The 13334-nt window shown below is 45.6% G+C and overlaps 1 protein-coding gene across 2 annotated transcripts in view; it reads right to left on the bottom strand.

Annotated features, from left to right (window-relative positions):
• The window catches only part of CLEC16A (C-type lectin domain containing 16A), a 201214-nt gene that overhangs the window by 163056 nt on the left and 24824 nt on the right, over nt 1–13334 (bottom strand). For both annotated transcript variants that reach the window (XR_012913481.1, XM_075995101.1), the window contains exons 6-9: nt 12569–12692; nt 9311–9485; nt 8218–8271; nt 4149–4262 (exon numbers count right to left, since the gene is read on the bottom strand). Coding sequence is in view for 1 of the 2 variants with exons in the window: in XM_075995101.1 (XP_075851216.1) it covers nt 4149–4262; nt 8218–8271; nt 9311–9485; nt 12569–12692 (467 nt within the window). In the remaining variant the exon portion in view is untranslated. The remainder of the gene's footprint in view (nt 1–4148; nt 4263–8217; nt 8272–9310; nt 9486–12568; nt 12693–13334) is intronic.

Below are 13334 nucleotides of genomic sequence, written 5' to 3'. Positions count from 1 at the left end.
GCATTTCAGGGGCAGGCTCGCCAGCAATTTCTGCTCTGAGAGTCATACCAAGAACGTCACGAGAGCCCTGTGACTGCCACCGCTTCACCCACTGAGCCACTCATTCCTTCACCGAGCACTTCCTGAGCATCTCTGGCAAGCCCCACGATGGCACAGGCCATGCAGGTGTCTCTGAGACATAGTCCCCTGTCCTCACAGGGGTGGGAAGTGCCTGTGAGGGCAGGGCCATGTGTTTCCTGTGCACCACCTGCCTCTAATCTCTCAGCATGGGTCTATGACAGAGGTCTGCTGAAGGAATGGATGAATGAATACAAAAATCAAGGAAACTATTCCATAGAATCCCAGAAGGAAAAAAAGCCCATTTTAAAAAAAGCACCTATAGGTAATGATGCACATCCCAAATTATAATCTATATGTCCATTCTGCAAAAACAATGGGATGTTAGCAGTTTCAGAATTAGCAACCTCCTACTCTATTTCCCCAGACAAGCAACACTATCTCTTCTGCATTAGAATTGTGGCAAGAATGATCCCTTAGCAGGAACCATATGATTTCAATGCACAGATGAATTTCTATTAGACATTCGTCTAACCATCCTGATGTGTTTTCCATTTAACCCTAAATTATAGTCCTTTCAAATAACTGTGATCTCCCCTCTGCCTCTTTCTCTTCAATTTTGGTTTGGTTTTGTGAAAGGCCTGCTGGTAAAAATGAAGCAATACCAGTAACTTATCTACAAATTACGGGAAGGAGAAAGTAGGTTAAAAAAGACCAAGAAACTTAAAACAAGTATGATCAAACCACATCCGAGTTGGGCAGGAAACAATAGGAGACTGTTCTCACTCACAGGGAAGGAAGGTAAATCTCACCAGGACTATTGTCAAACAAGTCGCAGACAAGACTCACATCGAGCTCTTCCTGAATCTCAACTGCAGTCATCAAAATACAACCGACTTCGATTTGGCACCCGGAGAAAGGCAATAACCAGAAGTAGAAAGCTGACACTTGCACGTGGGCTGGCAATTCCCTCCGCACTACAGTCTCGTTTTCAGTTCAGGCATCCACTACAATCAGCAGTTGTGTCCCAAAGGCAGTATGTCTCTCGCAATGGAGGTGGGAACTGTGTCCCAAGAAGAGGCCATTGGAAGAAAGAACAGATCTCCTGAACACTCCCTCTGATTAGACAGTTCAACTAAATTGGACATCTTAAGCTGAGAGGTTACCAGTAACCTTCTGCAATTTGCTTTTGCTCAGACTGAAAACCCCAGGTATCTATGTCAATATCCTGCTTGTGATATTGTACCTAGAGTTTTGCAAACTGTTACCCTTCGGGGAAACTGGGGAAGGTCTCTGTTTTGTTTCTTATATCAGCATGCAAATCTACAATTTTTTCGGTAAAAATATTCAATTAAAAAAACTGCATATTGATGGATAAGTGGATAAAGAAAATGTGGTGTATATACACACAACACAATATCATTTAGCTGTAAAGGAGAGGGAAATTTTGACGCATGCCACAACATGGATGAACCTTGAGGAAATTATGTTAAATGAAATGAGTCAGTGACAGAAAGACAAATACTTCATTATTATATTTATATGAGGTATCTAAAATTGTCAAACTCATGCAGAGAGCAGACTGGTGATCGCAGAGACTGAGAGAGGGGACGTGGGGAGTTGTTGTTCAAGGGGTATAAAGTTTCAGTTATGCAAGTGGCTCTGCAGCGCAGTGGATAGCGAATTGGAATTTCTAAAGTTTCAGTTATGCAAGATGAATGAGTTCTAGAGATCTGCTAGACAGCACTGTGCCTGTAGTCAACAGTAACATATTACACATGTAAAAATGTGTTAAGAGGGTAGATATCCATTTAGCGTACTTACCACAATTTAAAGAACCTTGCAAACCCCAGAACCCCAGCAATCTCTGCATTTATCTCTTAGGGCACTGAGTCTAACTTCAGCACTGCCCTGGGTGTCTTACAGGGAAAAGAATCTGTGCTGAAGCCCTAGCAGCTGTCTTGGGATCTGGAAATCATGTGGAAAAAAAAAAAAGAGTTCAAAAGGACACAATACATGTCAAATAGATCCTAACATAAGTGCCGCGTCTATTAGCGGTGGGCTGGGTGGGGACAGGGCAAATTTAATAGTAAACATGTGTCTCAGATGGGGCGGCCTTTGCAGTGCATCCTGTAGAAACACATGCATAAAGGGGACTAGATCTTCTGACTGTTCAAGAGATTCCAGAAATCTGGACTTTTCTTTCTAAATTTTAATGTTGGTGATTCATAAAATTGTCTTTTAAACATGGTGAACACCAAACCAAACAGGTCTAGGGCCAGTTTGCAACCTCCTCCCAACAGCCCTGCAGCGCAGGGCCTGCTCTCCCTGTACTTTAGCTGGGGAGAAACAACTCGCCCAAGGTCACCCAGCTGGCGGGGTGCTCCGCAGCTCTCCCCGGAGGCAACACTGGTTCTGCTGACTCAGCATTCCATGACTTAACATTCATTTAGCAAATGCTCGTTTAAGAAAGTTGCAGAGAAGTACCTCCAGCTCCATAAACCCTGAGTCAGTGGCACATTTTCCAGACCATGTGTCGTCATGAGGTGGACCACCAGGAGAGGCTTTGTGTTCAACAAGTCACCCTTGTCACCTACAGGTTACATCCCCTCACCAAACACTTCTTCCCTTGAGAATACTGGAGCTAGAACATAGATTTGCATATTTCATCCACATCTGTCTCTCCACTGGTCTTTAAAGTTCCAATATGACAGAGACTATTTATGATTTCGTATATCCTCAGAACCAGCATGATGCCTGGCCAAAGAAAGAGTTCAATAAACACTTGGTTCAATGAAATCAAGAAAGAATAGGCCAGAAAGGGGCCATGAAAAGGCCCCATTCAATCCCGCTGAACTAACGCCACCACCACCAAGGACAGAAAGTTTCTGGGAACCTTTTCAGAGGCTCTCAAGATCCCTTGAATAGCAAAATGGCCTGGCCAGACCACTGTACACCAAAAATCCAGAATGGCAGGGCCTCCTGTGATTGTGCTCGATGCAGTGGTGACTGTCCACCTCCAGGGTCACATTCCACCCGCTCGTCCAGGGATGACAGCAGTGTCTGTCTCTCCAGGGTGAGCCGGCCCCTTTACCAGCGTGGCTGTGGCCTGAGCATCTGGCTGCAGAGATGGCCCCTGAGGAAACAGCCTTTGCACAAAGCACACTGTGCTCACCTCTGACACATATGCCAAGCCCATGCTGCAGCCCATACAATGACAGGCGAGGTGCCTGCCGTAAGGAGCTTAGAGGGGGTAAGATATTTGAAAGAGTCCAGCCACAGGGCCTTCCGGGCTGTGGGTATGGTAAGGGCACAGGTGCGGAGGCAGAAACATAGGGCGTGCTGGGGGAAAAGTGAGTTGCATGGAGCTCAGGATGGCAGGAGGGGTGACAGCAAGACATACGGGGCAGGCTGGGAAAGAAAGCCTCGGGGGAAGTCACAACACTGCCCATCAGGTGCTCTCCTTCAATAGTGTACAAAATGCAACTCCAAGGCTCCTACAGACCATGAACATGCTCCATCTAGTCCAAAGTTCGCCAATAATTTAAAACTAGAGAGATCATTGATAAAAGTGCAGATTTCCAGTTTCTCTGGAATCATGAAAACAGATATCTGGCAATACTACATCCATATTCCTAAATAATGACTGCAGGCTGGAGTGGAACAGCAACTGTTCACACAGGAAGAACACACTCGAAAATTTGCCGCAGTCCCCCCCACTCCCTAGTGCTCTCACCCAGGGCTTGCATCATTCATGGATGTTCACTGCCAACCTCTGCAGATATTGGTGCCCTGGACCAGGCATTTTCTCAGTCTGTTCCAATAACCATGTCTTACAGATACATAATCTGAGGCTCAGAGTGGTACAATTCCATGCTTAGTAACATACCACAAACCAAATCCACTGTTAGTACTGGACCCCAGATTTTCCCAGGTATGCATTTCAAGACTCTGTTTAGGTTCCTCAAATCCCAGACCAGCTGAGGCGTCATCATTCCATATAAGTACAATGTTAGTTTCTAATTTTTGAGAAACTCAAAGCAATGACTTCTCATCAAGGTCGGAAAACAGTCCCAAAGCTAATGACTTACAGAACTTCTCTGAACATCCTGTTCAGTCTTAGCGTACATCTCAGACAGATCACCATTCAGAATGACTTCAGCTAACGAGTTCACCAGCGGTGCATGGTGTATAATTAGGAAGACCTGGTGAAAAAGAAGAAATGAGATTTGCATTCAAGGGTATAGTCTTTCAACCTTTTCCTTCCCCGATCAGAAACAACCAGGCTGGGCTATATAAGGCCCTTATTAAGCAGCAACTCCCGTGATGCAAAATGCAAAGAATGGGTCCTATTTAGCAGAAGTCAGTTACATTCTTCTTCTAAAGTTGGCCTCCTCTTCAGACTGTTGCCTATTTGGCTGTCTGCTCTTCCTCAGAAGGAAGTACATTAATGCAAGACTGTCCCTTGTGGCTGGGTGAAGCCAAATCTGGCTGAAGTGGAGCAACGTGGGAAAGGAACAGCCAAACCAGCACACTCTTTCCTTTCCATAGACATTTTAGTGTCAAATTCAGTTATAAGACAAGACTAGAAGGCATCACGCCAATACTTTAGCTATATAGGAAGAGTAGCTGGTGAGTTTTGTGCCAATCAAGGACTTGGCAAAGGGTCACCTACACAGAGATTCCATCACTGGGAGGAGCTCCGACCCTTGCGGTGGGTTTTAGCACACTGGGATTCCATGGCAACATTGGCAAGTGTGGAAATTGTGGGGAAAGAAAAGCCACATGAGCCAGAAGCAGACCCATTGTGCCAGGATGCAAAGTCAGGACTCTGCGCTGTCCAAGCTGGCCCTGCTACCCCACCCTGTTGGCCAGTGTTCAGAGGAACAGCTTTAGGAACCAGGGTATTCAAAACTGCCTTGCAAAGCTGGCCTAGACACACCTGCTATTTTGTTTTAAAATGTAAAGGCAACAGGGTGTAGCACAGTGTAGGTTAAAGAGTAAGCGTGCACGTATTTGTTTGTTTATGTATGCACAGAACAGGGTTTCTCAATTCTGGCACTACTGACACTTGGGGCTATAAACCTGTGTTGCAGGAGGCTGTCCTGTACACCCGCAGGCTGGCCAGCAGCATCCCTGACCCTTCCCCACTAGATGCCAGCAGCACCCCCTCCCTCACTCATGACAACTAAATACATCTCTGGACCTCACCAGATATTCCCTGAGGTAGGGGAGAAGAATCACCCCCAGTTGGAAACCCCTGGCAAAGATGTCTCTGGAATGACACATGAGAACCTGTAACTACAGTTTACTCTGGGGATAGAAATCAGGAGCCCAAACAAAACTAGAAAAGAAACCTAGTTTTTACCTATTTTGAACTGTTTAACTTTAAAAACTTTTTTTATTAAAAAATAAATATTGTTTTAAAAAAACGTACTTACAGAAGCAAGATGAATAATACAAAGAAAAATGAAAAAAATAAGAAAAAAGATAAAAAATAAGAAAAAATAAAATAAATAAGTACAAGTAGAAATTAACACGGGCTGCCTCCGGGGAAGGAGGCTGGGTGCCCAGGGGGAGGCTAAGAGGGAGGCTTTTTCCCAAGTCATGTTTTATACTGTTTGGATGGGGGTAATATACTATTCAAACAAATAAATACAATTCAAATTAAATAAAAAGTACAGGCAGAATAGCCAAATATGGCATCTTAAAAAAAAAAAGTGCATCTGTTTTTAAAATACTAGGGAGACCTTCGCTATCATTGAGACTGTACAGCATGATCCAGTGAGTTAACCCACGTCCAGGATTGTGGCAGGCACCCAAACGTCAGCAATGATGACGAAGATGTCAATGATTTTTCTCATCTCGTCATGTCTGAATTACTGCCACACTTCACCAAGCAAAACCCCCGTCACTGAGTTCATTCATTCCATAAATACCTGTTGTGCGCCTTGTCTGAAAGCGGCCTTAACTGATCCCTTATGCATTCTTTTACTCCATCCACAAACTTTCACTGAGCACCTATCGCCCTTGATAAAAGCCAACCAATTCCTGCCTGTGGACACACACAGTGTTCATTTTCCTGGCTCCGAACTGGGACAAGGGGAGGGCAGGTCACTGCAGGGCACATGGAAGTGAGCGCACACCAGACTCAAAGAGCTGGGTCAGCTGCCCACACCAGGCTCTCATTGTGAGCAACGCTGTAGTTTTAGGAGGACAGTGTCCCCGGGTACACTGAATCAATGTCGTCACTGTGAATTGTCATGGTTTGGGAGCTGTGCTTGTAAAATAACTTGAAAGTGTGCATTGATTTTATAGTGATGTAGGGACTTTAAGGTCACAGGATTTATACCTGACTTTAGGTTTCACACATCTAGGTCACTATATAACTAAGTTAAATGAAAATATGCAGGGGGAGGAAGGATTCAAGATTTTTTGGTATTTAAAAGGGATCTCTACTCAAGTTTGAGGAATGCCGAATTGTAACCTATGCTTTTTGTGAGATAGTGAAATAAGTAATTATGTGCCAGGGCTATTGGTCCTTCAAGAAGAAAACAGGAGAAAAAGTTCTCAGAGAAAAGGTATAACCCCTGTCCACCAAAGCACGAGCCGTGGAGGGTTGGCAGCTGTGCTCCCCGGAGGAGACTCTGCCTGTGTGACACTCCAACAGCCAAAGCATCCTGAGGATGCTTTCTTTCCACGTGACTCCTGGGGCTGAGCAACTGGCCTGCTCAGGGCCTGCCAGACTCCCAGAATCCCAAGCAGGAGATGCTGGCAGACTTGTAAGGAGGCAGCAGAAAGCTCTGCCAGGAGAGGCTGGAGTTTGTGCTGTGCCCCGCTGCACAGAGGGGCATTCAGACAGAGCCGGCACAGTGCACAGCTCTGAGCAAACAAGAGCCCCCTGAACAAGACTCCAGGATGTGAACCGTGGTCAGGCCACGGCCGCCTCGGCCAGCCCACTGGCAAGAGGCGGCCTCTGCATCTCTCTTCTCAGGCCAAGGGGAGATAATCCTGCCCCAAACTTGAAACAGCTGGGGATTAAGTCAGAAGGACAGCCTCTCATCAAAGCAAATAAATACCTGTGCCACTGCAGAAGTGGGAACAGAGCTCTGGTCAAATGCTTGACTACTTGACAGTCTAATGAGATGGCCTGAGAGTCTGGACTGCTTGTAATAAAAATATTTTTAAAGTTATGTAACTGGGTCACCATGGAGTTTTTCCCTTCTTGTAAATATTACATAATTATAAGAAGGAAACACACTTGCTTAAGGACGGGAGGCAGACAAATTGGCTCAAGACACAAATCTAGGAACTGAGGCTGCTATAAGAGACCTTCCAGAAGGTAATCTGGGAACTAGAACCATGACAAAAATCCTTTAAAAATAGCCTCATTACAGGAAGTTTGTCAAACCAAGGATGCTGTGTGTATATGCGCTACGGGCCCTGCAGTTTTGGGGTTATTACAAAGTACTGTGAATCAGAGCTGTGTAGCCCACATTTCCAGGGTATTCAGAGCTTTCCTCTGTTATTTTGGAAACCTCAGTCCCCATGGTAAAAATCAACTACACAAGTGCCAAGTTTAATTTATTTTACATTTCTCTTTAAATTTCCATCCCCTACCATAAAGAAGATATTAATAGATACCACCCCTACTGAATGTCTTCTCAAAAACAGAACACCCCTTTCTTTTTTTTTTTTTTTGAGACAGAGTCTCACTTTGTTGCCCAGGCTAGAGTGAGTGCCGTGGCGTCAGCCTAGCTCACAGCAACCTCAAACTCCTGGGCTCGAGTGATCCTTCTGCCTCAGCCTCCCGGGTAGCTGGGACTACAGGCATGCGCCACCATGCCCGGCTAATTTTTTATATATATATCAGTTGGCCAATTAATTTCTTTCTATTTATAGTAGAGACGGGGTCTCGCTCTTGCTCAGGCTGGTTTTGAACTCCTGACCTTGAGCAATCCGCCCGCCTCGGCCTCCCAAGAGCTAGGATTACAGGCGTGAGCCACAGCGCCCGGCCGACCCCTTTCTTTTTATTGTATCTCAAGATGGGGGACACAGAGAGAGAAGATGTGGCAATGGGACCTGGGGGTCTTCCGTGCGGCAGCAGCATTCCAAGGGACCCCAAATGCGATTTGGACACTGACGAATGACCACACATACCTGTGACAGAAGATAGAGGGACACCGGCAGGCTGATCTTCGGCCGTTCTCCTCCCTGGTAAAGGTTGGGGGCAGGAGGAGAGAGAGGTCCAGGTCACACAAGTGAGCACCACAAAATACACAAAGCCAAGAGCCATCTATTTGAACAGAGGCACCCGTCCCTCTGACGTCCTCCATGGCCCTCAGGCTGCCCCTTCATGGCGCTAGCCAAAGGTCTGAATCCCACTCAACACTGTTGCAATGCCTCTGTTTTCCACCTAAGAAATCTTTCCCCGTTAGTCATAGATTAGAGGGCAATTCAATAGAAGAACTTGCTCCTCAAGTTACCAAGAACGTGCATTTCCCCAGGTGGGGCAACAAAAGCCCCAGCAGGAGAGGCCCCCTGAGGACTGTTCTCAGGAAGGCATTTTCAAAAGCTTGGGGAGGGAGATTCTGGGGCACTCTGGCCTTGGAAAAGCCCCTCGTTTGTACTGAGTTTCAAGATGCTCCATCTCACACCAACCCAATGAGGGAGGGATCTTCAGGACCCTCATTTTGCAGCCAAAGAAATAGGCTCAGGGAGGTTAACCACCTTGTCCAAGGTCACAGGGTTAGGAAAGGGGAGAGGCAGAATTTGAACCCCAGTCTGAAAACTCCAATTCCCGTGCTCTGTCAATGCCTCCCAGGGCTACCTCTGCTTGAGCCAATGACGGTAGCACTTTTCTTTCATTTACTTATTTGTAGTGAGAATCCTCATGTTCCATCTCCCACAAGAAAACTACATCCCCTTGGGACATCTGTGTAGGGTGATCAGCTGGCTCTGCCCTGCCTCCTGCTGGGGCCTCTGCTATCCTTCTCTCAGCCCCCTTAACCTCGGAGGGACTGGACAGAGTGAGGCCTCCCCTCCCCAAAGCAGGGCTGCCCCTGCAAGATGCCCCTACAGCTCAAGATCCCTGGTCCCAGCCCAGATCAGTGTTCTTTGAAAGGAATCTCCCTCAGGCTCAAAACCTTGGTCCCTTGCAAAGCTCAGCCCCATTCAAGGTGGCTGTTCTTTCCCACTTTTGAAGACAGCCTGCAGCCAGCAGGAGTAACGGGGCCAGGCCCCACAGACGCACCTTGTCCTGGTTCTCCAGCGAGTACACGTACAGGGGCAGGAAGAGCCTGTTAAGCAGGTGGTCCGTGAGCACATCGTTGAGGAACTCACAATTGATGATCAGGATGTCATTGAGATAGTGCAGGTGGTCCAGGTGCTCAGCCACCAGGTCACTCAGTTTCCCCCGATTGCGGTGCCTGCCAAGAGAAACCACCACCTCAGCCTGGAGTCTTTGGGTCTAAAATCAATGGCCTGAAGCTTAGGTCACTGGGGGTTCACTCATGCAACCAATATCTGAGCTAGTCTCAAGAGACACCTATCCTGGCCCCTACTGGGGAGATATACAAAGGGAAATGGACAGGTCTACTGCAATAAATTTTAGGGGATTACCAGGGTCCCCCCACCCTCTGGGGGACCTCAGTACCACCCCTCCCACCACCACAGCCTCCCCAAAATGGGATAAACAAAGCAAAAATCAGCTAAGCTCTTATAGCAAGCTATTGCACGAGAGTAGCCACTAGCTAATGTGGCAAGATGCCCCTGGGTCCCCAGATAAGCAGTATTAATGGAGCAATAAATCCTTGACAATTAAAATGCTCCAGAGGAGTTCTGAAGAGAAAAGCAGCCTCAGCAGCCATGACCCCCCACCAATAGGCAGGACATAGAGCAAGGACACAACATCCCTCCCCCAGGCCCCTGCTCTGGTCATCTCTGTCTCCATGTAGTTAGCCATAGGCATGCTGGGTGGGTCTCTTGGATGGAGTCACACTTTCACCACCCCCAAAGCAGTAACCCACCATGCACCTGAGAGCCATCTAGCTAGGGCAGGACATTTTGTTTGTATTATTATTATTACCCAAGTAATAGACTGTCATTTTAGAAAACAGAAAATTAAAGAAAAAAATAAAATCAAAAAGAAACCAAAGCCCCCTATAATCCCACCACTAACAGATACTCACTATTAACATTTTGGGTCTTATGACTCTACAGTCTCTTTTTTCCACATTTTTACCTCTCTCTACAGTCACTTCTAAAATATAAGTGTCACCTATCTAGCCATTTAACATATGCTTTTTTAAAAAAAAAGGATAAAAAGGATCAATTTTGCTTCTTTTACATAATTTTGGATAATTATTTCTTTTATGCTTTAATGAGATATTTAGTATTTATAGCAAACACACGTTTAAAGCCTAATAGCATAACGAGCACCTATGAACCCACCATGCACCTGAGACCTAGAACATTTAGACACCGTGTTTTGCACTTCTTCTCCAATTAAGGAGATACTTTGGAAAATTTTCTTTATTGGGATATTCCATGCACCTTATTTTTCAATACTTTAGCTTTAAAACTATCAAAGTAATCCATGCAAATGGCTTTAAAACTCAAGATAGGATTGGTAAGCTAATAACAAGAAATAGCAGCTCCTGGTCCAGCTTCCCCTACTTCTACCCGCTCTCCAGAGGAGGCAGAGAACACTTCTGGTTGTTTCTGCAGATAGTCCTTCCCCTATTTCTGTAAAATCTGCATGGGCTTCCTTGCGCAATTGAGTCATTTTGGATATTATCCATTGAACTCCTGTCACAACAGAACTCTTCGAGTTCCCTCTGCCCCTTCCTGTCCACAGTAATTGGGGTTGATATTCTCATAACATTTACTGCAGAGCCAAACAGAAGACTATGATTTGATTTCCTTCCTTGTATCACTTTGTTCTTTCTGGAGGGAAATGCCTCCTTGTGTCTCATGTCCATGACTCTTCATATCCATAAGGGTTCTTATTTTCCCAAATGCTCAGTCAGATTTGCCATCAGTCTACCCTTGCTTCTTTCCCAATATCAGATCTTTTTTTTTTTTTTTTTTTTGGAGACAGAGTCTCACTCTGTTGCCCGGGCTAGAGTGCCGTGGCGTCAGCCTAGCTCAGAGCAACCTCAAACTGCCTGGGCTCAAGCAATCCTCCTTCCTCAGCCTCCCCCATAGCTGGGACTACAGGCATGTGCCACCATGCCTGGCTCCTTTTTTTCTATCTATTTTTAGTTGGCCAATTAATTTCTTTCTATCTTTAGTAGAAACGGGGTCTCGCTCTTGTTCAGGCTGGTTTTGAACTCCTGACCTTGAGCGATCCTCCTGCCTCGGCCTCCCAGAGTGCTAGGATTACAGGCGTGAGCCACCACGCCTGGCCCAATATCATATCTAATACTCTATCTGTCTAGCTCCCCTCCCTCTAGGAGACCTCATTCCTAGATCCCTTTAGTGTCCTGACTCTACCTAAGTTTACCTCTTACCATACCTGGGCAAGTGCCACTCTGGGACAGTGGTTCTTAACTGAGGGTGATTTTGCCTTAAAGGGGACATTTGGCAATGTACGGAGACACTCTTGGTTGCCACGACTGGGGAAGGGGTGTTACTGGCATCTAGTGGGTAGAGGACACAGATACTGCCAAACATCCTACAATGCACAGGACAGCGCCCACAACAGTACCCAGTTCAAAAAGTCAGTAGTGCCAAAGTAGAAAAATCCTGTTCTGGAACTTCTATTTACCACTCTAAGGACAGAATCACATCTTAATCTCTTTTGTTAAACAGATTTATTGAAATATAAATTCATATGCCATAAAATTTACCCTTTAAAATATATAATTTAATGGTTTTTAGTATTCACAGTATCCCAACCATCACCACAATAAATTTGGGAACATTTTCACACTCCCTACAAAAAGCCCTATACTCACTCGCAGTCGCTTCCCATTCCCCCTCCCAACGCTGCCCTCCTCCCCCAGCCCTCAGCAACCACTGGCCTACTCTGTCTCCATAGGTTCGCTTATTCTGGCATTTCACATGAATGGAATCACATGACACGTGGTCCTCCATGCCTGGATTCTTTCATCGAGCATAAAGTGTTTGCAGTTCACCCACATCAGAGCACATGTAGTGCTTCATTCCTTTTTACTGCCAAATACTATTCCATTGTACAGATACACCACACTTTAATTATTCACTCATCAGTTGACGGAGCACCTTAATCTTGTGACCAGCTGTGGAGCAACCCCATCTCTGGGTATGCCGAATTTATTTACCCTATCCCTCTGGGATGCATTTGAGTTGTTTCCAACTTCCTACTGTCATAAACAGGTGGGTAGAACCTTTTACTGGGTGGAAGTCCATGTTCTGCCTACACATAGTTAGGTAAGTCCTGTTCTCATGTCTATTTGTCCTCAGGGAAAACTGAAGCCCCCCCTACCCACCTGTCTACCTCTTGAACAAACCCAGGGGCATCACTTACTCCTCATCAGTCTGCACACAGTTATCAAGCTCGATCACGTGACTCCCGATGAACCAGACCAAATTGGAAAAGTAAGGGACAGCCGTTTTATCTCTGATATAGTGCAGCATGGCCTGATTATCCACTGAGAAAATTCACAAAAGGAAAAATCAGTCAAGCTACTAAAAATAACTTGGAAGACATTTTAACAAAACAAAACAACCACAATGAAAAAGCCCTCTGCTATAATCTGAAATTGTCTGTCTTTCCTGGAACTACTTAAAAATGTTTATCTTATTCATAAAACTATACACATCAAGGCAGTTCTTATGTTATTTTTATAATTAATAAAATAAATTAGTTGGGCTAAACATTAATAGTGCGTTGGAGAGCATACTTAGCAGCAGTAGATTGAGCTAGACTACATTGCAAATTACACCACTCTCAAGCAAGTTTCCTGTATTTACATGTAAGGATAAGTTAAGAAAGCGGAAAACCAGAGGTTAATAACTTACATGACACTGGAATAAGGAACACAGGAATCGTCATTGAAGGAAAGGCAAAAAACAGACAACAGTTAACAGGGTTAGGAACTGGGAAGGCGAGGCAGCTGCTCAGGGGACAGACAGCTAGGGCCAGAGGCATCTAAACCGAAAGATACAGGTTAAAAGAGAACAAGAGAAAACAGCGTGCAGGAGGCAGTGCAACCAACTGTGGCTTGGACCAGGGTCGCAAACTTAGAAGCCTGCCGGGTTGGCTGGTGGCCCAGTGAGTGAAGGTGGCAGGC

Source organism: Microcebus murinus, chromosome 19, assembly GCF_040939455.1.
Source record: "Microcebus murinus isolate Inina chromosome 19, M.murinus_Inina_mat1.0, whole genome shotgun sequence".
Taxonomy (NCBI): domain Eukaryota; kingdom Metazoa; phylum Chordata; class Mammalia; order Primates; family Cheirogaleidae; genus Microcebus; species Microcebus murinus.
The sequence above is the reverse complement of the archived record's forward strand: the minus strand, read 5'-3'. Positions and strand labels throughout refer to the sequence as shown.